General features: G+C 45.8%; 1 protein-coding gene across 1 annotated transcript; it reads left to right on the top strand.

Moving 5' to 3' along the window:
• Nucleotides 1-19336: 19336 nt before the first annotated feature.
• On the top strand, nucleotides 19337-25655 carry LOC136482267 (probable protein S-acyltransferase 23). Its single transcript, XM_066479491.1, has 13 exons — nucleotides 19337-19856; nucleotides 20002-20142; nucleotides 20979-21091; nucleotides 21447-21526; nucleotides 21841-22004; nucleotides 22292-22421; nucleotides 22508-22607; nucleotides 22969-23017; nucleotides 23371-23448; nucleotides 23790-23888; nucleotides 24387-24465; nucleotides 24541-24689; nucleotides 25046-25655. Exons 1-13 carry the CDS (start codon nucleotides 19587-19589, stop codon nucleotides 25238-25240), a joined length of 1647 nt encoding a protein of 548 aa, XP_066335588.1. The 5' UTR covers nucleotides 19337-19586; the 3' UTR covers nucleotides 25241-25655.
• Nucleotides 25656-26902: the final 1247 nt, after the last annotated feature.

The raw sequence follows: 26902 nt of genomic DNA, 5'->3' as shown, positions 1-26902 counted from the left end.
TGAGGAGTGATTTGGACACCATGACACCAAACTAAGTGTTGGGAGATATAATGACCGATGATACATATAGAGATGATGATGAGAAGAAAAAAAGAAGGAGAAGAAAGATGAGAAGAAGAAGAGTGTGGTATTCAAGGCCACATCATCCAAGGGCAAGGCAAAGCAAGAATCATCAAATGAAGATGAAGACTTGAGCTTTGATGAGATGGATGATGAGAAGATGGCTCTCTTTGTCAAGAGATGTGGCAAGTTCATGATGAAGAAGGGCTATCGTGCTAGAAGAAAGAAGTCTTCATCCAAGAACAAGGAAGAATCAAGAAGGTGCTTCAATTGTAGAAGCAAAGATCATCTTGTTGCTCAATGTCCATACAGTAGTGACAATGATGACAACAAGAAGAACAAGAAGGAAAAGAAAGAGAAGAAGGGCAAGATGATCTTCAAGAAGAAGAAAAAGGGTGGTTCATATGTGGTCACTTGGGATAGTGATGCTTCCTCAAGTGATGATGATGATAGTGATGATGACAAGACCATCAAGAAGAAGGCACTTGCAAGCAATGCTATTAATGAGAAGCCTTCTCTCTTCGACACTCCATCATGCTTCATGGCTAAGGCCACTAAGGTACAAACTTGTGATGATGGAAGCAATGAGGAACATGATAATGAAAATGAAAATAAAAGTGATAGTGATGATAATAAACCAACTAAGGATGAACTACTTGACATGCTAGATGATGTTAAAGAACACTTTAACATTAAGAGAAGGGAATGCAAAAGCTTGTGTAAGTAACTAAAAGCCCTTAAGCAAGCCTTTGGTGAGCTCAATGCATCTTATAAGAGGCTAGAGGAAGCCCATGAGAAGCTTGGCAAGGCTCACAAGAAGCTTGAAAAAGCTCATTCCACTTTGCTTGATGAGCAAAATAAGAAGAAGCATGTTGAGACATGTAATGTAGGGTTAACTTGTGACCTAATTGATGAATCATTATATAAGCCTATCATTATTGCTCCCACTAACCCTTCTTGTAGCACTTCCACTTCCACCTTATCTAATAGTGATGGTTTCACATGTAATGCCTCACTAATGGTTGAGAATAAGACCCTCAAGAATAAGGTCAATGAGCTCACTCACACCTTGGCTAAGGCCTATGGTGGTGAGGACCACTTGCTTATGTGCTTGGGTAGCCAAAGAGTTTCTCTCTACAAAGAGGGATTGGGCTATACCCCCAAGAAAGGCAAGGCGGCCTTTGCTCCTCACAAGACTAGTTTTATGAAGAACAATGGTCGGTTTTGCACTAGTTACAAGCAAGTTGGTCATAAAAGAGCATGAGTGCAAGAACAAGAGCAAAAGTGTTAATGTATCCTCAATTAATATTAATTCTTTCTATGTGCTTACTAAGAGTACAAATGGTGTGAAAGCTAAGTTCACTGGTACACCATGGATGGGCTCAAAGAAGAAGCTATTTGGGTGTCAAAGAGCTTGGTCACTAACCTTCATGGACCCAAGCAAGTTTGGGTACCTAAAAAGAATTTATCTTCTTTTGTAGGTAAATTACAAAGCAAGAGGAAGGCATTGGGTTCTTGATAGTGGGTGCACTCAACATATGACCGGTGATGCAAGAATGTTTAACTCAATCAATACCAATGGCAATGATTGTTATGATAGTATCACATTTGGTGACATTGGCAAAGGCAAGGTCAAAGGGCTTGGTAAGATTACAATATCCAATGATATGAGCATATCCAATGTGTTGCTAGTAGAGAGCTTGAACTTTAATTTGCTATCCGTGGCTCAATTGTGTGATCTTGGATTCAAATGCATATTTGGGGTAGATGATGTAGAGATCATAAGTGTAGATGGCTCTAACTTGATCTTCAAGGGCTCTAGATATGAGAATCTATACTTGGTTGATTTCAATGCTAGTGAAACTCAATTATTTACATATTTGTTCGCTAAGTTTAGCATGGGTTGGTTATGGCATAGAAGGCTTGGTCATGTTGGAGTGAAACAATTGAATAGATTGGTCAATCATGACTTGGTTAAAGGCTTGAAAGATGTAGTGTTTGAGAAAGACAAGCTTTGTAGCTCTTCTCAAGCTAGAAAACAAGTTGGAAACACCCATCCTAAGAAAAGCATGATAAGCACTAGTAAAGTATTTGAGTTATTGTACATGGACTTGTTTGGGCCAACTCAATATACTAGCATTGGTGGTAACAAATATGGCTTTGTGATAGTGGATGATTATACTAGATACACTTGGGTATTCTTTCTAGTGGACAAAAGTGATGTGTTTGCAACATTCAAATCATTTGTCAAAGGCATTCACAATGAATTTGAAACAACCATCAAGAGAGTTAGAAGTGACAATGGAAGTGAGTTCAAGAACACTAGAATTGATGAGTTGTGTGATGAATTTGGAATTAGACATCAATTCTTAGCCAAGTACACTCCACTATCAAATGGCCTTGTTGAGAGGAAGAATAGAACACTCATTAATATGGCAAGGTCTATGCTTAGTGAGTACAATGTGAGTCAATCTTTTTGGGCCGAAGCTATCAACATGGATTGCTATTGTAGCAACTGCCTCTATTGTCACCCATTGAAAGAGAAGACACCATATGAGCTCTTGAATGGTAGAAAGCCCAACATTGCATATTTTTGGGTCTTTGGTTGCAAATGCTATATCTTTAAAAAAGGCACTAGATTGGGAAAGTTTGACAAGAAATGTGATGAAGGATTTCTACTTGGATAATCAATTACTAGCAAAGCATATAGAGTTTAGAATTTGGATAGTGGTACTTTTGAGAAAGTTCATGATGTTGAATTTGATGAAACCAAGGGTTCACAAGAAGAGAATAAGAACTTGGAATATGTTAGAGGCATTTAACTTTCAAATGCCATGAAGAACATGGATGTTGGTGAATTGGGACCTAGGCAAGTGAATGATGATGAAGATGATCAAGTGCAAGTGCTCTGTAACTCAAATGTGCAAGATGATACAAATTAAGCTAGTATAAGTGGCTCTCATGATAATAAACAAGATCAAGTGGCTAGTGCATCATCTCAACCCAATGATCAAGCAAGTGCAAGCAATCAAGTTCCAATCCTCCAACCAACCAATATTACAAGGGATCATCCATTGGACACTATCATTGGTGATATTTTAAGAGGTGTACAAACTAGATCAAGATTGGCTTTATTTTGTGAGCATTTCTCATTTGTGTCATCCATTAAACCAAAGAAGATAGATGAAGCATTAAAGGATGTTGATTGGGTGAATGCTATCCATGAAGAATTGAATAACTTCACAAGAAATCAAGTATGGGAATTGGTAGAGAGACCAAAGGGATACAATGTGATTGGAACCAAATGGATCTTTAGAAACAAGCAAGATCAAGATGAGATAGTAGTAAGGAACAAAGCAAGATTGATAGCACAAGTATATACACAAGTTGAAGGCCTTGACTTTGGAGAAACATATGCCCCGGTTGCTAGATTGAAAGCAATTAGAATCTTATTAGCCTATGCTTGTACCCACAACATCAAGCTCTATCAAATGGATGTCAAGAGTGCATTTCTCAATGGTTACATCAATGAAGAAGTATATGTTGAGCAACCTCCTGGTTTTAAAGATGACAAGAAGCCTGACCATGTGTACAAGTTGAAGAAGGCATTGTATGGCTTGAAGCAAGCACCTAGAGCATGGTATGAGAGATTGAGGGACTTCCTACTCTCTAAAGGGTTCATGATGGACAAGGTTGACATCACTCTTTTCACCAAGAAGATTCACAAAGACTTATTTGTAATACAAATCTTGTTGATGACATCATATTTGGATCAACCAATCAAGACTTTGTGAAGAGTTTGGAAAGATGATGGCTAATAAGTTTGAAATATCCATGATTGGAGAGTTAAGTTACTTCCTTGATCTTCAAATTAAGCAATTGAAGAATGGTACATTTATGAGTCAAGGCAAGTACATCAAAAACATGCTCAAGAAGTTTGGCATGAGTGATAGCAAAACCATTAGTACACCAATGGGAACAAATGGCAACTTGGATAGTGATGCAAGTGGTAATAGGGTGGATCAAAAATTATATCGGTCTATGATTGGAAGCCTACTCTATGTGACCGCATCAAGGCCGGATGTCATGTTTAGTGTATGCATGTGTGCAAGATTTCAAGCCTCACCATGAGAAAGTCATTTGAAGGCTACAAAGAGAATATTGAGGTACTTGAAGCATACACAAAATGTTGGTTTGTGGTATCCTAAAGGAGCAAAGTTTGAGCTAGTTGGTTACTCCGACTCGGATTATGAGGGATGCAAGGTTGAAAGAAGAGCACCTCAGGCACATGTCAATTGTTGGGAATATCACTTATTTCATGGTCATCAAAGAAGCAAAATAGTGTTGCATTATCAACCATCGAAGCCGAATACATATCCGCCGATAGTTGTTGTGCATAAATACTTTGGATGAAGACCACCTTGAATGACTTTGGAATCAAGTTCAAGAAAGTGCCATTGCTATGTGACAATGAGAGTGCAATTAAGTTAACCAACAATCCGGTTCAACATGCAAGAACAAAGCACATTGATGTTCGCCACGATTTCATAAGAGATCACCAACAAAAAGGGAACATTTGCATTGAGAGTGTAGTCACCGAAAATCAACTTGCCAATATATTCACCAAGCCATTAGATGAGAAAAGTTTTTGCAAGCTAAGGAATGAGTTGAACATATTAGATTTCTCAAATATGTGTTGATGCACCTCCCTACTTATATGACATGCCTCTCCTTCGAGCAATCCAAGGTAAAAGTTGATTGGCATGGCATACATCCTTGCTAAGGACATGTGTTGGTGTAGAAAGTGACCAACTAGTAAATATTTGTAGTTTTGTTGTACGTTGTGATCGGAGGTGGCCTAGCACTCAATGACACAGGATTTATACTGGTTCAGGCAACGTGCCCTACGTCCAGTCGGGGTCGATCGGTGACTTTATTCCTGAGCCCAGGTGCTCAAAGTCTGTAGTGGGGGTACAAACGAGAAGGAGGAAGAAGGGGGTGTACAAGAGGTTCGGTTGGCTCTGACCAGAAGGGTCACGGTCAAAACTAGGTGGTCCTATGGTTGGGAGTGTTGATGTCGATCTAGTGAGTCTGAGCTTAAAGAAGTCGATCTCTCCTGGTTGGTGGGAGCGCATCCCCTTTTATAGATGAAGGGGATGGCTTTTATAGGTGAGAGGGAGAGAGTACAGATATTTCTAAGCCTTGCTGCCTACGGTGGTGAAAACTGGATAATGGTTGAAGCCCCCCAGTACTGTTGATGTCGCTGTAGGATGTCAAATGTGCACGGGTGGTTGTGCTATCTTCTTCAGGAAGGATGGACGCCGGTACCTGCAAATACTTCTGGATGCCTAGTGGCAGGTGAGGTGTCACGCTATGTTCACCCGGTATGGCAAATCCTAGAGCCCATACCGCAATCGGTGTCTAGAGACACGCGGGGGGAGGGGGAGGGGGGCTTACCATATGGAGTTTCTAGCGACCCCTACAATACTTTGTGTTAGAGTGGCTGTAGAGCACTGTTTCGTGCATGGTATGGTCCCTTGTATAGTGGTTTTGACTTGTGAGCCATGCCTTGCCTTTCTCCGCACGCCTTCTGGTTCTTTCCGAGCGGGCGTCCCCGATCGGATGGTCCCCAGTCGGTTCTGGCGTGCCAGTCAGAGAATAGCGACGAGTAGGGTTTTTTATGAACCCCGGTCGAAGACATGGGGTCACAGTCGGAGGCAGTCCTTAGGTTAGGCTTTCTGAGCAGAGGCCGTGTGAATGCGGCTAGGGCCTGAAGCCAGTGCTCCGATCGGAGAGGCCATTCAGAGTTGGCATGAGCCTGAGGTGCTCCAGTCAGAAAGATGGGCCGAAGGCGGCCAGGGCCTGAAGTGAGTGCTTTGATCTGTTGAGTTCAAACTCTTGGGCCGGTCTAGAAGAAGAAAAGGCCATCCTTCTGGGTTGAGCCTTGGTGTGGAAGCCGGTCCTCGAGGGACCCCAGGTTTATGAACCCGATAGGAGCCCCCGAGCCCCCAGGCGATTCGGACAGAATCGTCTATGGGATTTTTTGTCTTGCTGGCGGGAGCGCACCCGCCGGTGTAGCCCCCGAGCCCCAGACGGTTTAGGCCGAACCGGCTGGGGGTGTTAGCAGGCATGTATGCGTGTTTTTAGTTTGAGATGGAATTTTGTTTAACCATGGCGTTGTTGTGCAGCCGAGGTGTTTTTAAGCGCGGGGATTGGATTGAGACAGAACTTAATGATCCCGGCGTCGGTGCGCGCCGGGGATCGGACGAGGAAGTTTTTAGTTTTTGAAACAAGCCCTGGCGTCGGTGTGCTCCGTGAATGGAAATAACTTAGTTTTGGATGCAACAGAGTTCGATCTTTGGCGTCGGTGCGCGCCGTGAGATCGGGTAAGGTGGAGTCACGAGTTGACCTAGGCGTCGGTGCTCGCCGTGGATCGAGAGAGTTAGTTTTAGTTAGTGGAGCCATCTGAAGCCATTACGCGAGTTTAGGAGTCATGGTCCTAGGAGCCGTAGCCGGATGTTGCCGATCCTGTCGACGCGAGTTTTAGGAGTCACGGTCCCAAGAGCCGTAGCCGGATGTCGCCTATCCTATCGATGCGAGTTTAGGAGTCACGGTCCCAAGAGCCGTAGCTAGATGTCGCCTATCCTGTCGACAAGAGTTTAAGAGTCGCGGTCCCAAGAGCCGTAGCCGAATGTCGCCTATCCCGTCGACGCGAGTTCGGAGTCACGGTCCCATGGCATTTAAACCCCCCGAGCCTTGTCGGGCATTCGTGGGGGTTGTGAGTCATTTTTGTGCTACCCCATCTGGTTCCTCACAACCGGAGGGGCTGAGTTTCATCGCCTGTCCCGATCGCTCGGGCTCGAAGACTAGCTCGGTGAGCTCGCTAACGGGTGTGATCGAGTGGAATCCAGGTCCGTCGTTCATGATGGGGTCAACATAGCCCTCTTGTGGCATTCCACTACTCCTTTACCTGCAGCTCGATAGATGCCTAGGTCATTCCATAGACCGACCCAGGTGGCCTGACGGCCTCCCCTCGATGGAGATTCTGTGGGCTTGGCGAGAGGTTCAGGATCGAACGAGAAGGTTGAGATGACCTGGTTTGCCAGACCGGGCGAAGGCCGCATGGTGCTCATCTACAGTTTTCTCCCCTGGCTCTGTTTGGTTGCTCATGTCGAATGAGGCAAGCCATCGCTTCGTGGCACAACACGGAGCGTTCTAGTGCATTTCGCTGCACGTGTGATGCTTAGTTCCCGAGCCCTTGGGCTGTTCATGCCCTAACCGTCTGGGGGATTCAGGCGTATGGAATGAAATGCGCGTATGGATGTATGAATGTTTTTAAATTGAAATAGAGGGGCTTCGATAGTGTTTTACCTTGAAGACTGGAGAGACGGGGTTCGCCGGGCTCTAGTCGGAAACGTTCGTCCGGGACCTACGCTTGTCAATCATGGGTTAGTCCTCATGTGAACAGTTTGTATTAATGAACATATGCTTACCTTGATGACTTGAGAGATGGGGTTTGGAGAGCTTCAGTCAGAAATGTCTGACCGAGACCCGTGCTCGTCATTCGAGACAGAGTCGGCATTGCCCGCATGGGGCGCCCCTTCGCTTCCTACCTATATCTCAAGTGCTTATCCTGAGTGAATCGATCGACTCAGGAGGCCGGTTGATCTATCCTGGGTGACTCGATCAACTCAGGAAGGTCTGGTTGTCTTTCGGCGGAGATTTCGTGTGGTGGCGCCTGCACGACTGGAGTGACGGAGTCCGAAGAGCTCTAGTTGGAAATGCCCGACCGGTACCTGCGCTTGTCAATTGTGGGTTAGTCCTCGTGTTAACAGTTTTGTATTTAATGAACATATGCTTACCTTGATGACCTGAGAGATGGGGTTCGGAGAGCTTTAGTCAGAAATGTCCAACCAGGACCCGTGCTCGTCATTCAAGATGGAGTCGGCATGGCCCGCATAGGGTGCCCCTTTGCTTCCTACCTATATCTCAGGTGCTTATCCTGAGTGAATCGATCGACTCAGGGAGGTCTTCTTCTAGCGTTCAAGTGAAGTTGTTGAGTAGCCATAGCAGTTTTAAATTTGTGGGGAAGCCCCCGTGTAAAACATTCATGTGCTTAACAGCTATAATGGTATTTTGTTTTCTGTGATGGAGTTATTTCGTTCGGGGAAGCTTGTTCCCTTCCGTTCCTTAGTTTCTCCTTAGTATAATTTTATTTTAAATTTCTTTCTTTCTCGCACCTGCCCGTTTGTTCCGTAGGTCGCAACTTTGTGAGCCCGGGGCATGGCCCGCGAGACTCGGCCGGTCGTAACCGTAGGAAAAGGTGGGGTGCGATCAGTCAGAATGTTCTAAAGCAAAGTTATGTAAGGTAAATTTAAAGGAATGAACTACCCCTTCATTAGGGTAGGAAGGAATTTCTCCATACAATAGTAAACAAAATAGAGAGGTAGTACTCAATATTTGTATATTTATGGAGCCCCCGAGCGACCTGGGTTGAAAGTGTTCGGGCGGGGGCGCTCTTACAGGAGCATGTGCTTTAACCGAAGGTGTTTAGATTGATTCTAAGGGAAAAAAACGACGTAGTTGTTCAATGTTCCAAGTGTTGTTGAGAACATTGCCGTTGTTGTCCTCCAGTCGGTAGGTGCCCGGTCGGATTACCTCGGTTACCGTATAGGGTCCCTCCTAGGGTGGAGAGAGCTTGTGTTTTTCCTTCGTCGATTGGGTCCTTCGTAGCATGAGATCACCGACTTCGAGAATCCTTCCTGTTCTTTTTGCCCCTCTGAGTGGAGGGGCCTTCGTCTGGATCCATGCGCTTGGACTTGCCTTTATCCTGGCCTCTGCTGAAGACTGCTCCAATCACCTCCTCGCCAGAGGCATGGTTGGTGGCGACATCGAGCAGATCACAGGTGGTGCGGGGTTTTAGGTAACCAAGCTTGTGGATTAGGGACTTGCAGTTTGTCCTGGAGAGGAAAGCACTGATGACGTCTGCGTCGACAACATCAGGGAGGGAGTTACAACGTTGGGAAAACCTACGGATGTAATCTCGCAGGGATTCGCTGGGCTCCTGCTAGTAGCTCTTAAGGTCCCAGGAGTTTCCCGAGCGGACGTACGTCCCCTAGAAATTCCCGACGAAGACCCTCTTGAGGTCTGCCCAGTCGTGGATGCTGTCATGTGGAAGGAATTCGAGCCATGCCCGAACATGTTCCCCCACGCAAATGGGGAGATATTGGATGATGAAAAAGTCATCATCCACCCCTCTGGCTCGACAGGCGAGTCAGAAGTCTTTGAGCCAGATGCCTAGGTTCGTCTCCCCGATGTATTTGGTGATGTTGGTGGGGGGCCGAAAATGCTATGGAAACGGTGCTCTCCGGATGCACCGGCTGAAGGCCCATGGCCCTAGGCCCTTAGGGCTGGGGCTCTGGTTATCCGACCGGCGATCGCGCCTGGCGCATGTTTCACCGCTTCCCTCGATGGTTTGGCCAGGGTCTGTGTTGCCTGCTGTCGTATGGCGGACGTCGTTGCCATGTTGGGCCCGACGACGGTTGCCAGCGATGTTATGAGCGTCCTGGTGCGGTTGGTGTGGAGCAGGCGCCTGGTTGGACCGTGGCGCGGCTATTGCTCCCCGAGCCGAGCCTGTCGGCTGTGGCGGTGAGCGAACGGATCGATCCGTCTAGCGCGTCCCCGTCCCTCCGGTGGGGAGAGAGGGCGCGGTTCGGGGTCGTGGTGCAGAGCTTTCTGCCTGTTGGACGGCGGTGGCCTCTACTAGAACCCGGAGGTTCCGGTAGACTGCCCGCTCCTGAGGGTCGATGGGCTCGGGAACACCACAGAGAAGCATTACTGCAGCCACGATATTCTGGCTGGCCCGGGTGAATTGTGGGACATCGTTCCCCTCGCTCATGATGTCGTGCTGAACCTGACGAGCGTGACCCTGGGCGCCACCCACCAGGCCAGGAACGTGGGGCACAACGTGCTGTACCGATGGCACCGATGCAGGCGGCGGCTGACTCTATCGTCGTTGTCGTAATTCCTTAGCGTGTGCTTGCGTAGACGTGAGGGCTCCCGCATGCAGGTCCGAAGGGGTGTGAGTTTGCACAGACTCCGCAACCATCGGCGGTTGTCATGGAGCGTCCGCCATAGCGCACTCCCATGACGGACAGTGGCGGGGTGCCACGTCACCGATGCTTGAACCGTCGCTCTCGCCATCATCATCTGGAAGTTTGTGGGAAATGGTAGGAACAAAGCCCGCCATTCCCATGAACTTGGACGTGAGGGGGGATGGTGCCAGCGTCCTTCAGAGCCCCTGAGCGTAGGCGTCCATGGAGGACGCAAGGCCATAGGGGAACCGATCGTATGGCGCTTGTGGCATAGGCGGTACATTTCCTCCGGGTGACTGGTGAGAGATAGTAAATAAAGAGCGAGTGGTACGCATATTACTTACAGCGGGGTTTGAGCAGAGAGTTTGCTCGGAATGAAGCGCAGATGCTGCGCCATCGAAGTCGCATGTCCCGGAGTCGGTGGAGGACGTCCCTTTGACGGGTGCCGGGTGGCGAACCTCCTCACGAAGGTGGAGTACGCCGAGCCAGTCGGCGACAAAGTCCATGCTCCCAAAGCGGAAGGCCTGGAGTGGCTTGAAGACGTGTGGAACCCGCATCCCGGTGGGCGAGGGTGCGGGGAACTCCAGCGAGCCAAAACGAATCGTATCGCCCGAGCCCGCCATGGTGGGGGTGGCGGAAAAATGGGCCATCCGATTACCAAAAAAGTGTTGAACATACAACATCTTCCCCACGGACGGCGCCAACTGTCGGTGCAAAAAGTGACCAACTAGTAAATATTTGTAGTTTTGTTGTACGTTGTGATTGGAGGTGGCCTAGCACTCAATGACATAGGATTTATACTGGTTTAGGAAACGTGCCCTACATCCAGTCGGGGTCGGTCGGTGACTTTATTCCTGAGCCTAGGTGCTCAAAGTTTGTAGTGGGGGGACAAACGAGAAGGAGGAAGAAGGGGTGTACAAGAGGTTCGATCGGCTCCGACCGGAAGGGTCACGGTCAGAACTGGGTGGTCCTACGGTTGGGAGTGTTTATGTTGATCTAGTGAGTCTGAGCTTGAAGAAGTCGATCTCTCCTAGTTGGTGGGAGCGCATCCCCTTTTATAGATGAAGGGGATGACTTTTACAGGTGAGAGGGAGAGAGTACAGATATTTCTAAGCCTTGCTGCCTACGGTGGTGAAAACTGGATAATGGCTGAAGCCCCCCAGTACTGTTGATGTCGCTGTAGGATGTCAGATGTGCACGGGTGGTTTAGCTATCTTCTTTAGGAAGGATGGATGCCAGTACCTACAAATACTTCTGGATGCCTAGTGGCAGGTGAGGTGCCGCGCTATGTTCACCCGGTATGGCAAATCCTGGAGCCCATACCGCAATCGGTGTCCAGAGACATGCGGGGGGGCTTACCATATGGGAGTTTCTAGCGCCCCCTACAATACTTTATGTCAGGGCAGCTGCAGAGCACTGTTTCATGCAGGGTATGGTCCCTGGTACAGTGGTTTTGACTTGTGAGCCATGCCTTGCCTTTCTCCGCACGCCTTCTAGTTCTTTTCGAGCAGGCGTCCCTGGTCTGATGGTCCCCAGTCGGTTCTAGCGCACCAGTCGAAGAATAGCGATGAGCAAGGTTTTCTATGAACCCCGGTCGGAGACACGGGGTTGCGGTCGAAGGTGGTCCTCGGGTTAGGCTTTCTAAGCGGAGGTCGTATGAAGGCGGTCGGGGCCTGAAGCCAGTGCTCCGATCAGAGAGGCCATTCAGAGTTGGCATGAGCCTGAGGTGCTCAGGTCAGAAAGATGGGCCGAAGGTGGGCAGGGCCTAAAGCGAGTGCTCCAGTCTGTTGAGTTCAGACTCTTGGGCCGGTCCAGAAGAAGAAAAGGCCGTCCTTCTAGGCCGAGCCTTGGCGTGGAAGCCGGTCCCCGAGGGACCCCGGGTTTATGAACCCGACAACATGTTTAGTGCATCTAGTTATTTTTCACATTTAATAGGCTCATTCATGAAAATCAAATGATTTTGATGTTTGTATGGTATCACTATTGCTTCTATACTTAATTTGGTCTAGTGGTAGCATATGACATATTTGTGGGCTTGTAAACCTAGTGTTTGATCTAGAAAATGAGCTATAAATGTTTAACTCAACATGGTATAAGATAACCCTTATTTGAAGGTGTGAAGAAGCTTGTCCTTGGATCAAACCGAGTTAAATATCTTTGGCAAGTGATCTAGATTGGACCAAATTTGGGAAAATGATCCTCGCCCCATTGATTGACATTGATAATCTCAACCTATTTAAAATTAAACCTTTGAGGTCATTGATGACAAAGGGAGAGAAATAGTGTACAAAGATAGTGAAAAGATAACAAAGGGGGAGAAATTGACAAATTGACATAGGGGGAGAGATATGACAAAGTAAGGGATCAATTAAAATTTTGAGCACACAAGTAGGGGGAGCAAGCTCATAAACTTGGTGGATGCATTTGAATGTGCATTTCATATGTTTGCTTGCATGGCACATGTTTTAAATTTTAATATTTATGCTTGCATGGTATATTCTAGTTATTGGATTGAATGATGAAATGAAAAACTAGCATGCATAGGTTAAGAAAACTAGACTTATGTTCATTTTTTGGAAACTAGACCCTTGCTTCTAATGTTGATCTCATGGGGTATTCTAGTTTTTGTGTATGTCTAGTTACTAATGGTGCTAATGATGGTATATTGGTGCACTTCGATTGGTATCACACTTCAAAGGTCTATCTCTTATACCTTAGCATCATTTGGTAGACATTGTTTCCTATATTTCCTATCTAAGCATATGTGCAAGCTTGAAAGCTCTAGTTTGGTTTTGGTAAATTGATGAAACCCTAAGTGCTAACCTAGTTCATCAAGTGATTATGAGATAGGTAGCACACTTCAAGTAGAAAAGCAAATGAAGATCATAACATGACAATGGTGATAGCATGGAGATGATCAAGGGCTTACACTTGAAGAGAAGAAAGAGAAAAACAAAAAGCTCAAGGCAAAGGTATTAACTATAGGAGCTATTTTGTTTTGGTGATCAAGACACTTAGAGAGTGTGATCACATTTAGGTTTGATAGCCGTACTATTAAGAGGGGTGAAACTCATATCGGAATGCGGTTATCAAAGTGCCACTAGATGCTCTAACTTATTGCATATGCATTTAGGATCTAGTGGTGTGCTAACACCCTTGATAATATTTGTGAAAATATGCTAACACATGTGCACAAGGTCTATTTTCTATTGCGCCGGATGCAAAATTCTTGGTGATTGGCACATTTGGGCAAGGGTGAAGAAGTTAGAGTTGAAATGGAGTTGGTCGAAATGATGCTGGCGTCGGTCTACTGACCGGACGCTGGGTCACTCAGTGATCGGACGCTGAAAGGCTACGTCCGGTCGAGCTGTCAGACGGCATAGTAGGCTAGGGTTGAGCACCGGACGTTGGCTGCGTCCGGTCAAGGTGGACCGGACGCGTCCGGTCGAAAAAACATGCCTCGGGGAGCTTACTGGAAACGACCGGACGCTGGGGCTTTAGCGTCCGGTCAGTTTTGACTGGAGCGTCCGGTTAGCTTCGTAGCCGTTGGAATCTGACGAACAGCATTTGAAGGTGATGACACGTGGCGTCCATCGGGCGACCGGACGCTGAGGGCCAGCGTCCGGTCAGTATGACCGGAGCGTCCGGTCAGAGCGCGTTTTGCCCAGTGAAGGGGTATAACGGCTCTATTTGATTGGGGCTCTATTTATAGCCCCATGGCCGGCTGTGGCTCACATCTTTGGCCATTTTCATTAACATAGCAACCTTATGAGCTAAGCCAAAGCCCTCCCACTCATCTACATCATTGATTCATCATCATAGTGAGATTGGGAGTGATCCAAGTGCATTGCTTGAGTGATTGCATCTAGAGGTACTTAGTGATCGTGTTTCGCTGCGGATTTCGCTTGTTACTCTTGGTGGTTGCCGCCACCTAGACGGCTTGGAGCAGCGAGGATCGTCGAGCGGAGGTGGTGATTGTCTCCGGCTCCGATCGTGGTGATTGTGAGGGGTTCTTGACCTTTCCCCGGCGGAGCGCCAAAAGGTACTCTAGTGGATTGCTCGTGGCTTGTGTGATCCTCATCTTGTGTTGGTTGTGCGGCACCCTATTGAGGGTTTGGCGTGTGAAGCCAATTAGCGCGTGAACCTCCAAGTGAGTGAATCGCCACAACGAGGACTAGCTTGCCGGCAAGCAAGTGAACCTCGGTAAAAAATCATTGTCTTCATCATTGATTCCGAGGTGATTGGTCTTCATTGTTATTCATCTTTGTGATTGATTGGTTCTTCATCTACACGGCGGTATAACTATCCTAACCACTCTCTTTACTTTACCGCAAACTAGTTGACAAGCTCTTTAGTGTAGCTAGTTGTGAGAGCTTGCTTGCTTGGTTGGTGTGGCTCTTTAGTTAGTCTTTGAGAGCACACTAACATAGGATAGTGTCTTTGCTATTGTGTGAATAGACACTATCTAAACTAGAATTGTGGTAGGTGGCTTGCATTTTAAGTAGGCTAGTGCAACACTCGCTTCGCCTCATAATTGTCTAACCATTTGGTTAAGTGTTGTTGTAGAAATTTTTATTAGGCTATTCACCCCCCTCTAGCCATTAGGACCTTTCAAAGCTACAATCCAAACTCTTAGCACATATATAGGGGGAGCAATTGCTACTATTTAGGATTCATAAAACTTGTCCATATCCTTTTACACATGATAAATATGCTTGGGCAAGCAACATGGATTCAAATAAATTTTAATTCATATCTTTGTGAAATGGTTGTCATCAATTACCAAAGGAGGAGATTGAAAGCTCTAGTTTAGTTTTGGTAAATTGATGAAACCCTAAGTGCTAACCTAGTTTATCAAAGTGATTATGAGATAGGTAGCACTACTCTAAGTGATGAATCAATGGTGAAAATCATGATAATGGTGATGGCATGGTGATGATCAAATGCTTAGACTTGGAAAAGAAGAAAGAGAAAAACAAAAAGCTCAAGGCAAATGTGAAACTTGATAAGAGTTTTTTTTTTGTTTTGGTGATCGAGACACTTAGTGAGTATGATCACATTTAGGATCTATAACCGTACTATTAAGAGGGGTGAAACTCGTATCAAAATACGGTTATCAAAGTGCCACTAGATGCTTTAACTCATTGCATATGCATTTAAGATCTAGTGGAGTGCTAACACCCTTGAAAAGATTTGTGAAAATATGCTAACACATGTGCACAAGGTGATACACTTGGTGGTTGACACATTTAAGCAAGGGTAAAGAAGATAGAGTTGAAAATGAGTTAGTTGTGTTGGTCATAGAGTGACCAGACACGTCCGAAATTGGGACCGGACGCGTCCGTTATTTTATCCAGTCTTGGGGTAGTCAGACAGAAGTGACCGGACACGTCCGGAATCAGGACCGGACGCGTTCGATATTTGGACCCGAGGTGAGCGACTAAGTGAAAGTGACCTGACTCTAGCTCAGTGGAGTGACCGGACGCTGATGAATTACTATTCAGTGTTAGGTCAAAGTTATATAGCCCAATGGATGTGTCCGGTGTGAACCAGCAAGTCTCGGGTTTTTAGCGCAATAATTCATCGGACGCTGGGAGCGTGATCGGACGTGTCCGGTCGGCCTAGAGCGGCTCTGGGAGCTCTCTAGACTCACACCGGACCACACCGGACGCGTCCGGTGCACACGACCTACACGTCCGGTTGTCTCGCAGTGAGTCTAATAATTGAGCCAACGACTCTATTGTTTGGAGGTGTCTATAAATATCATTTCGCCGGTTCTAGCTCACTCTCTTGGCCATTTGCATTGACATAGCAACCTTGTGAACTTAGCCAAAGCCCTCCCACTCATCTCCATCTTTGATTCATCATCTTTGTGAGATTAGGAGAGAATCCAAGTGAATTGCTTGAGTGTTTGCATCTAGAGGCACTTGGTATTCGTGTTTCACTACGGGTTTGGCTTGTTACTCTTGGTGGTTGCCACCACCTAGATGGCTTGGAGCAGCGAGGATCGTCGAGTGGAGGTTGATGATTGTCTCCAGCTCCGATCGTAGTGATTGTAAGGGGTTCTTAACCTTTCTCCAGCGGAGAGCCAAAAGGTACTCTAGTAAATTGTTCGTGGCTTATGTGATCCCCATCTTGTGTTGGTTGTGCGGCACCCTATTGAGGGTTTGGCGTGTGATGCCAATTAGCGCGTGAACCTCCAAGTGAGTGAATCGCCACAACAGGGACTAGCTTGCCGGTAAGCAAGTGCACCTCGGAGGAAAAATCATTGTGTCTTGATTGTCTCCTTGGTATTCATTGGTATTCACTCTTTAGACATTTGCCATGGCGGTATACCTCTCTACCACTCTCTTGTATTTCATTATACATTCACTTAGATAGAGCTAGTGGTAGTTAAGACTAGATAGTGTATCATTTAATTGTATTACTCTCACTAGGTTGATCACCTAGGTGTATATTAGTGACATAGCTTTGTTGTGATATACTTGAGATCAAAGAAAATAGAATTGGGTAGGTGGCTTGCAACCCCAAGTATAGTGCTAGTGTAAAATTCGCTTCGCCATCTTATTGACTAATCATTTATCTTAGTGTTGTTGTAGAAATTTTTAATAGGCTATTCACCCCATCTCTAGCCATTAGGACCTTTCACCTATCGTGCCGAGGTGGAGGAGGTGGAGGAGACTGTCGCGCCGGGAGGCTCGCGGTGGCGGAGAGGCGGCCTTGGCGCGCCAGGGCTAGGCGGCCGCTCTGGGGCCAACTTGCCTCGCCGGCCAGGGTGAGCGGCGGCGGGCCTAGATCCACGCACCCCCACCTCCTCCTCGCTGCACCAGAGCAGGGCAACGCGCGGAGGTGGTGGTGGGCCACCGTGCCGAGGTGGAGCCGGGCCGCTGTGCCGGGGCAGGGCTGTCGCCCGGAGTAGGGCAACACGCCCGCGCTGGATCTCGTGCGGAGGAGGGAGATGGCGGAGGCGAGGAGGATGGCATGGCCGAGGTAGAGGCATGGCTTGCCATGCAGGGCAAGCTTGTCGTGCGCACCGACGGGGAGGTGGGCCGACGCGGGGGGCAGGGCTATCCGCTCGCGCTAGCGGGAAGGTGGGCCGCAGCGCGGGGAAGGGCTCGCCACGCCAGGGGAAGCTCGTCACATGCTCCGGAGGGGAGGTGGGCTGACGCACGGGGTAGGGTGCTGCACCACTACGGAAGGTGAAGAGAAGGGTGGTGACGAGAAACTACCAACGCGAGCAGCCTTGCGCCCGGACGAGCCAGGATCTAGAGAAACAAATTTTTTTTCGTTCCTCTATGGTCAGGCCCAGGGGTGCTTTGAGGGGCATGCTGTCCGGGCTCATAGGTTAGCCCAGGCAAACAAAAAGCCCATGTTGCACCCCTTAGACTCAATGGCTCAACTGGGCCAGGCAAACAAACACTCCCATAACGATCCAATGTTAAGGGACAAGTGGAATATACTTGATGGAGTATAATAACAACATAAATAAGATCAAACGATTTTTTATATAATATAATATCTTTTTTACACGTGTCCAAATTCTTCATTTAAAATCCATGCATAAATCCTTTTTTTCAACGAAAAAAGAATTATATTAGATAATAGCTGGGTACTTCAACACGTTACAAAGCACTCTAGATTACACAAATTTTCCAGAAACTGATTTTCATCTAAATTGTACCCACACTGTGAATAGCTTTAGATCTCAAAACCAAACCTGTACAGTGCTTTGCGGCAAAAGGCCTAAGAATAGTGCCCAACGAACAACGGCCAACATTCATGTAGGCAGAGTTGATGAACTTTTTCTTTCTGGTGTCTTCTTTCTTCTTCTTTTTTCTACCACCGAAGAATGAGGAAGACTGATCTGGAACTTGTTCTCCCTAGTCTTTTATCGTGGTCAGATCTAACCACAATAAAACAGAGAAGAATCCGGAGAAAATTATTAAACGGCAGCGACACCATCTCTGCCTTGATGTCGTCGTTCGAAAATAAAGTCTCCATGTCGTCAAACCGGTGACGATGCTGGCATCGTAGTTGTCGCCCTCATCTTCAATGGAACCGCAATGGAGAAAACAATTCCACCATGCCCTCTCGTCGTCGTCGGAGAGGAGGAAATAAATCCCCAAAACCAAAATGCTTGACATGGAAAGACTTAACCCTAAAGACTCAATCTACTGATAAGATAATCACATTATGCTCCATAATTTGTACTACCTCCATTTCAAATTCGAAGTCATTCTAACTTTTTAGGCGCATAGTTTTTTCTATGCACCAGATATACACCGTATCGACAGAAAGCTGGAATAGACTTACAATTTGGAATGAGTAAACTCCTGGTCATTTTTAAAGTTAGAATCAAACTTTCTCGATCCTAAAAGAATACATATCTTGTTTTTTCAGGACTTGATTTTTTTAGGTTTATAACAAGATTTATAGAAAATAATCTCAATATTTATATATCAAGGTATATTTTTATGAAAAACTATATTTTATTAATAGTCTAATTATACTTATTGCATAGCATAAATAGTACTTTAACATATTTTATCAATTTTTTTTTAAAAAAGTTTGACTTGTTAAAAAAAAAGTCAAATTTGACGGAGGGTCTCATGGTCTGATGCATTGCAAACTCGGAGAAGCCAAAACATTTCAGCCTGGACGTTCGGTTTTTTAGTTCGGTTTTTCGGTTAAAACCGAATAAACCGATGCAAGAAAACATCGGACAGGATTCGATGCTCAAATTAAATATTACAAATTTGCAGTTCATTCTTGATAATAAACCACAGTACTCCATCAGTTTTGCAGTTCATTCTTGATAATAAACCACGGTACTCCATCAGCTTTGATAAACAACAGGGAAAAAAAAAACTACAGTACTCCACCAATTTCGGTTTCTCGGTACTTCGGTTTGCAGTTCATAGAAATCGAAACCGAACCGAAACACCGAACTTCACAGAACTAAAAACCGAAACTGAACCAAAAAAACCGAATTACCGACTATTCAGTTCGGTTCGGTGTTCGGTTTTCGGTTTCCGGTGAAAAACTGCCCAGGCTGAAAAACATTGTCCACGCAAGCCATGACCCACGGAGCCCCTCCGTTCCGTTCCGTTCCGTTCCACCTGAACCTGGGCACCCAAGCCGTCCGACGGCTCTCCCACCCACTTCTCACGTGCCACCGCGTCACTCCTCTTACTCCGACCACCACCCACCTCCGCCCCGAGTTCCCGACCCACTCCGGTCCGCGGGGGCTGTCCGTCCCTCTGTCGGCGGTCGCTGTTCCCAAATCACCCTCCTCTCGTCGTCGGCCCCGTTGACCACCACCACCTCCTCCCTCTCCCCTCTCCCACCCGCGCCGCCTCGAAGGAACCGCGGCTCCAAGCCTCCAACCCTAGCGCCCCCCCGCTCCCCACCTTCCTCCGCCAGGGCCCATCCATGGCGGAGATCGAGGTGGTGTCCGAAGGCGGCAGGCGGGACGAGGACGAGGAGCGGCGGCGGCAGGAAGGTGCGGGGGAGCCGCCGGCAGACCCCGTGGTGGACGCGTACTCGGCGGCGGCGTACGGGGACCTGGAGCGGCTCCGCGGCTTCGTCGAGCAGGGGGGAGCCGCCGCCGCCGCGCTCAGGGAGCCCGACGGCAACGGCTACCACGCGCTCCAGTGGGCCGCGCTCAACAACTACCCCCACGTCGCGCTCTACATCATCGAGGTCGGGCTCGGACTCGGCTTCCCCTCCGTCCTTACCGCTATCCTGCTTCCTCGCCGGCTTCGAATCTTCGCTTATCCATTCCTGCGACTCGTGCTCACCTCACCTTATAGCTTCGCTGACGATGGGATTGTTCGGTTTGCTGCAGCACGGGGGCGATGTGAATGCGACGGACCACGCGAGGCAGACGGCGCTGCACTGGGCGGCGGTGCGTGGGTCCACTTCCGTGGCAGACGTGCTGATGGAGCACGGCGCCAGGGTCGAGGCCGCCGACGCCAATGGCTACCGGGTAATGTGGCACCCGTCTTTCTGGATGTACAATTCGAATTTATATATTTTGTTGCCCCTATGTTTGTGATTGGTTTAGTACCTGATTGGTGAGGGTACCATGAAACCAACTGCCTTCTGGGATAGTCTGCGGGGGTGGTTTTAGAGGTTTATGAAGTTTGTTTGAATCAGTAAAAAAATGTAGGGTCTGCCTCAATTCTCAGCTGGTTTGCCAAATCAGCTGTATGGTTAGTGTGTTTCAGGCTTTCAGCATTGATGACAATAGGAAATCTATCTAGTAGAAGAATACAGAACTTACTCTGTTAGTCTTAACTTCCAAATACAGAACTTACTCTATTGGTCCAACTTCCAAACTAAGCATTATCTCAGTGAAGTACTCCCCGCATTCCAATTGTATGTCGTTTTGGCTTTTCTGGATACATAGATTTTACTATGTATCTAGACAATATCTAAGTGCATAACAAAAGCTATGTATCTAGAAAAACCAAAACGACTTGCAATTTGGTACAGAGGAGCAGCCATTGTGCTAGTGCCATTTTGTTTAGAATAAATCATTTGCAACAGGTGCAATTGCAGATTAATTCTGCTGTTTGCTGATAGGCAAGACAATGGACTGAATAGCAAAATAATAAATATATCTTACATATTTACAGCACACCATTTGGAAATCTGCTTTTAGGCTGGATAGCTTATCTTTGGAGCAGCCTTTCATCTTTCCTTTATTGCTGATGCTGATGAAAAAGATTATATGTTCAGTTCCTGATCACAGCTAAGTCATTTATATGGTTCAAGCGGAATCTTCTGTCTGACTGTTCCCTGCTTTGATTATTATGTCAGGCAGTCCATGTTGCATCTCAGTATGGCCAAACATCATTCTTGCATCACATTATCTCAAAGTACGGTGCAGATTTTGATGCTTTGGACAATGATGGGAGGAGCGCGCTGCACTGGTACATGATTATTGACAATACTTACTTTCAGAATGCATGCTTTCCCTTGTTTAGGTATCAATGTCACCTAAAAAATGCAGTATACAGTTTAATATGGTTTTGTATATTCTGTTCAAATTGTGTCTCAATCACGGTAAATGATTCATTCAGAAATTGTCTTTGCACTGCTGTGCATGTATATGATATGGTGCTGTGCACTCAGTTGTACGATTGAAGGACTGTAACCACAGTCCTGAAGAGTCAGTTAATTTACTGTCTACCTGACTTCTCTGTCAAGACTTCCATTCATTGGATACTTTTATCTACATTTCCATGTTTGGCGTAATGTAACCTTATATATTCTATAACATCACAGGGCTGCCTACAAAGGAAATGCAGATACAATCAGATTACTGCTATTTATGGATGCTAATCAAGTAAGGCAAGACAAAAATGGTACCTGCCTCTTTTCTGTGGTATTTAATTACATCTTTTGGCTACTTCATATGTTTCTTTCCCACAATTTTTCTTATTCTATGAACAAAAACAATGGCATATTTGGCAAGGTTCAGTGCTTGTCAGAATATTTTTAAAAACATCTACTTTTTCAATTGTCTGTGGTATGCTCCCAACCCTATGGAAAAAATTAGGATGAATAATTAATTTCCCTTAAAATTATGGATGACTGCGAATGTGGCCCTGTTATTTTATTTCTCTTAGGCAGCTAGGTGGGTATATAGTATTTAAGCTCTTTTTGTGATGCCGTGCAGGTTGTACCGCTTTACACTGGGCTGCTATAAGAGGGAATTTGGAGGTTTGCACAGTTCTTGTACATACTGGTACGAAGGAAGAACTCACACTTAAGGATAGTGGTGGCTTAACTCCTGTGCAACTTGCAGCAGAAAAAGGTCATCGGCATCTTTCCAATATCCTTGTACGTTTCCGCTGGCATTCTATTTTCCTATTAATAATTAACGTCTTTCTCCTCCTGAGAAATTATGCTGCATGCCACCATTCAATCTGCTCATACACCAGTATATCTAGGTTCGTGCTGTTGTAAATGATTGCAATGGCATGTATTCAATGATGTATGCTTTCCCCTGTTCTATCCATTTTCTTTCCTCCCCTGTTTTGAAGTTTGTTCTCCAAATATTTGTTTGGTGTGTGTTTTAGGTACTGACCTTTTCAACTCCACTAACAAAATAATTTCTCTGCTTGTAGTCTAATGCTACAAAAGTAAGCTTTGAAGACAAGTTCTTCCCTGGAAAATCGAGGAAAATTGGATACGCCCCTTTCTTGTTTGCTTATCTTGTCGTCTGCCTCATCCTTTTCCTAAACTCGATTGTATTTGGTGAGCATTGCTTCAGAGTTTTTGTTGTTTATATCAGAATTAGGGATCTTTGTTTTGCATCAGACCTGATCATAAAATCTCTGCAGCACCTAATTTTTCTAGGATCACTGCTACCGCTGGTCTTTGGTCTTGGGCTGCTGTATCACTTTTCTTTGCATCTCAAGTAATGTTCTACAGAGTTAGCAGGTAGCTTATGTTTCATATTTGTTTATCGTCTGGTCGTACCATTTATGTGCACCTTTGGCTATTTCCTGATTAGATATGTTTTTTTAGTCTTTGTACATTAAGTAGCTGTAATAATACCTTGATGTATGTAGCCATTAAAAAGATGACTGACTGTTGGGTAAAATGAATTTGTGATGAGAGTATGAGACTCATGGGAAGAGATTCGATCATGCATTTGATGCATTCTTGCTAGTGTGGAAATCTCCATTTTAAAGTTTTAATCTCAACATATGAACATATACTTTATAAGATCAGCAGATTATTTTGTTCTCATATTGTCCCTGTTCCATGCTTAACGTTTGTGTTCTTTTGCTGTTGACAGAAAAAATCCTGGCTACATCAAGGCACATTCCAAGCGATCTGATCCGAAGGTAAAAAAAATGTTCTACCACTGTTATTCAAAGACAATGTTTCTACAAATGTGCTTGAAGGAACTGCCTTGGATCAATATTTATAGAATCTTGCTATGTGTCATTTCAAGGAACAGATAAAACATGTTCTTTCAGTTTGTAGTTGATACCATATTATCATACTACAGTACATGGAAGCTAGGAGTTTATGGGCCTATTTTCACCTATCTTTTGGCATTGGGACCAACTGAAGTTCTGTAGTCAACATTTTGAAGACTGACTAAACATCATTTGGTCTGCCAAACCATAGAAAGTTGTTTGCACAGTTTTTTTTTGTCAGTAGGTAAATATGACAATTAGCGCTTTATTTACAGGAGCCACTTATGGAAATTGATCTTACCAACTCCTCTACTTGGACAGGCAATTGGTCTCAGCTATGCCCTACTTGCAAGGTACTAGGGAAAAACTCTTCATTACTATTCTTACTTCTGTGATCCCCCCTCCCCCTCGTCTTTCGTATTATTTTAGTATATCTCTTGTGGAGATGGCACTTTGTGTCGGAAGCAAAAGATGAAACCATATGTATGTGTGCTTGTCTTGTTTCTTACTTCTGTGATCCCCCCTCCCCCTCGTCTTTCGTATTATTTTAGTATATCTCTTGTGGAGATGGCACTTGTGTCGGAAGCAAAAGATGAAACCATATGTATGTGTGCTTGCATTGTTACCTGCTCTTGTTTTGGCTATAAACCCCAACTATGTTTATTTTTACTGAACGGGTAACCTTACTTACCAGATAATTCGACCTATGCGCTCCAAACATTGTCCAACTTGTAAGCATTGTGTTGAGCAGTTTGACCATCACTGCCCATGGATATCAAACTGTGTTGGAAAGGTATAAACATTAATTCGCACATCTCGAATTTTCTATTGTTGTGACTTCAACTGCCTGTTCTGCTGTTCCAATTGTTTTAGGAAACATGTTCTGGCTAGGCACTAATATTGGATACTAATTTTGTTCTTTGGATCGCTAATGGGAATACACAGTTGCTGGATGCTTAGTATTCACGTAATAATGTGTGCACTTGGATTTTTTTCATTATGAAATCTGACTGTAATAAGTATTCAGACTGTCAACTTGAACCTCATCGTGATGCCATACATACATGTTCGTATTCAATTGTATTCTGCATGCAGCTCTTTGAGACTTCGACAGATTTTCCATATTGCGTTGTTTATGACTATATGATTAAGATCGTAGGAAAGTATGTCGTTCAAAATTAACGGTATCAATTTTGTACTGTAAGAATAAAACTTCAATGTTTTGTTTATTACGTGTGCGCCTTATAAACTGGGACAGAGGGAATTACTAAATATATATTTTTTCTTGCAGCGAAATAAGTGGGACTTTTTCGTGTTTCTTTGGATGGGGATAGCTACATCCTTCCTGGGTGCTGCTGTTGGATTCCACAGTAAGGACGTCTTTAAACAGTACTTTTTCTTTGCTTCAAGATGTACTAACAAGTCAAGGACATTTAATGCCTCAGGACTTTGGACAGAGCCCGTTATACTCTCATCTTCAGAACCGTGGATGCATTTCATGGTGACAGAGCATCCTGGTGCTGTATTGTTCATGTTTCTGGATGTCTTTTTGTTAACTGGAGCTCTTATTCTGACTGGAGCACAAGCAGTACAGGTAAATTTTCGCCTGTTTGTTAGTATTTGCATTTTTTGGAGCAAACACTCCGGGGTTATCAGAGCAGCATTCTATTTGTCTCTATGCTGTATGATCAAATTGTGGTCTCATGCTCTGTGCTACTTTGGACATTGGGAATAGCAAAAGAGCATACAGTTTCTATTTTGTGCCTCACAAGATTTGTAGCTAGGCTGTTTAGAGAGTATGTTTCTATCATTGTGAAACCGAACAGCACAATTTCATTGAACTCAGTTTGCTAGAAGTAGCAAAATGGAAGTTCGGCCACATACCCGCACGGCATATTCGCTTCAATGTGTGCATTTTCATAACGTGTATGCTTCACCCATTCATTGCAGATAGCACGGAACATGACAACTAATGAGGTAGCGAATCGATCTCGCTACACATATCTTCGAGGGCCTGATGGGCGTTTCAGAAATCCTTACAGTCGAGGTTGCCAGAGGAACTGCACTGATTTTCTTATCAATGGATATAGCAATGATGAGGAGGTCGCATGGCCAACACTTCAACAAACAGTACAGGGAAGATAGAGGTACCGATCGAGGAAACAAAAGTTTAGTGACAGATTATATGCCCAAGATCCCTTAAAAGCATCTGCTTTCATCTTAGTGCTGGGAATATTTCAGTTTGTTCAGACAATGGTTTGACAATGGTGCGAAGAGCGACTTACTTGGGGTCACATTCTGAGTGGCTGGCACCCCTTCATACATGTCTTTATACGGTGCTGTGGATCATGGAATTGTTTGATTATTTATGTTGTCGATATGAGATCTGATAGAGTGATAGATGTGAATGCAGGTTTTATGATTTCTGTAGTAAATTGGATTCACAATCTTACTCCATTCACGAAATATACAGGGGGCAACAGGGCATGTATAAGCATGCACCATATTGTGGATTTTGTCTTGTATTATATTGGCCCAATAGCTGACTTCTGCTGTAGTTGCACACTGGTTTACCAATGACGTTTAACAATACGGCGAAGGATGTCCTGGCAACAGGAGACATGAAACTGCAAAAGTCAAATGACACATCTTACAGCTTTTGATGCGAGATAAAGCCAGATCACCTCAGTACTTAATATATGATGGACTGGATGTAACATCCTAAAAATTGCTCTTTTTGAAATAGGGTTAAAAAGATTTAATTATTACATTTTGTGCCATGAAATATAGGAAAAATAATATTTTTCATTAAATTAAAAAGTCATCCTAAGGTTTAGAAACATGGTTGTGCATATATGCTGGTGCATTTGTATTTTTGTAATGAGTGGTTTGATTCAAATTCAAATTTATTTAAAATATTTTTTGAAATAGTTTTGAAATAAAAGGAAAAAAAGGACCCTTCTCCCTCTTTTCTGGCCCAGCTCAGCCTTGTTTCCTTTTACCATGGCCCAACAGCTGCTTGGCCCGTCTTCTCGCACCAGCCCAGCTTCACTCCTTGCATCTGGCCCAATCCTGCACCTACTTCTACAGCCGGCTGGTTTCCTTCTCACCCCACGGTCCAAGCCGCGCAGGCCTCCTCCCGCTTCCTTTCTCTTCGGTCCAGCGCCGTAGCCCAGCAGTGGCCTGCCCCGCCTTGCTCCCCGCGGCCTGCTCCCTCCTTCACCGCCGGCCCGCTTCCTCGTTTTGGGCCAGCCAGCCTAGTGCCGTGACGCTCTGATCTTCCCCTCTCCCCGCGCATCTCGCTAACAGCCGGGTCCGCGTTGTCGGGCATCATCTCCTTCCTCCGCCTCGGTACCACACCGGACTCCGCCGCGCCGCCCGACTCCGCGTCGGCCACGCCTCGTCCTTGTCTTGCGCCCCAAGCTGCTCCCGGCCATAAATACCGGGCGCCCGCATCGTGCCACTTCCATCCCGAGCCTCGGAGCAGCAGTCGCCTCGCCAAATCGCCGAATTGCAGCATGCCGAGCCACGAGCCCTAGCACCGCCATAGCCGTCGTGTTCGTCGAGTTGCGCATCGCTTTCGTGCCTCCATCGTCGGCGAAAACTACCTTGGTGAGTTTGCGTTGCCTTCCTCTCTCTCTTGGTGCCCTCGCCTTGTGCTGTTGTGACCCGTAGGCCTAGATCCCACTACGTCGGTGAGCTCGCTCGTTCCGGCCATGGCGCCGCCGCTGTCTGCGTCGCCACCGGTAGCCGTTCCCTCCCGATCTAATCTGTGCCATCCAAGTTAGATCCAACGGCCGTGATGGC

Source organism: Miscanthus floridulus, chromosome 9 (assembly GCF_019320115.1).
Source record: "Miscanthus floridulus cultivar M001 chromosome 9, ASM1932011v1, whole genome shotgun sequence".
In the NCBI taxonomy this organism is placed as follows: Eukaryota; Viridiplantae; Streptophyta; class Magnoliopsida; order Poales; family Poaceae; genus Miscanthus; species Miscanthus floridulus.
The sequence above is the reverse complement of the archived record's forward strand: the minus strand, read 5'-3'. Positions and strand labels throughout refer to the sequence as shown.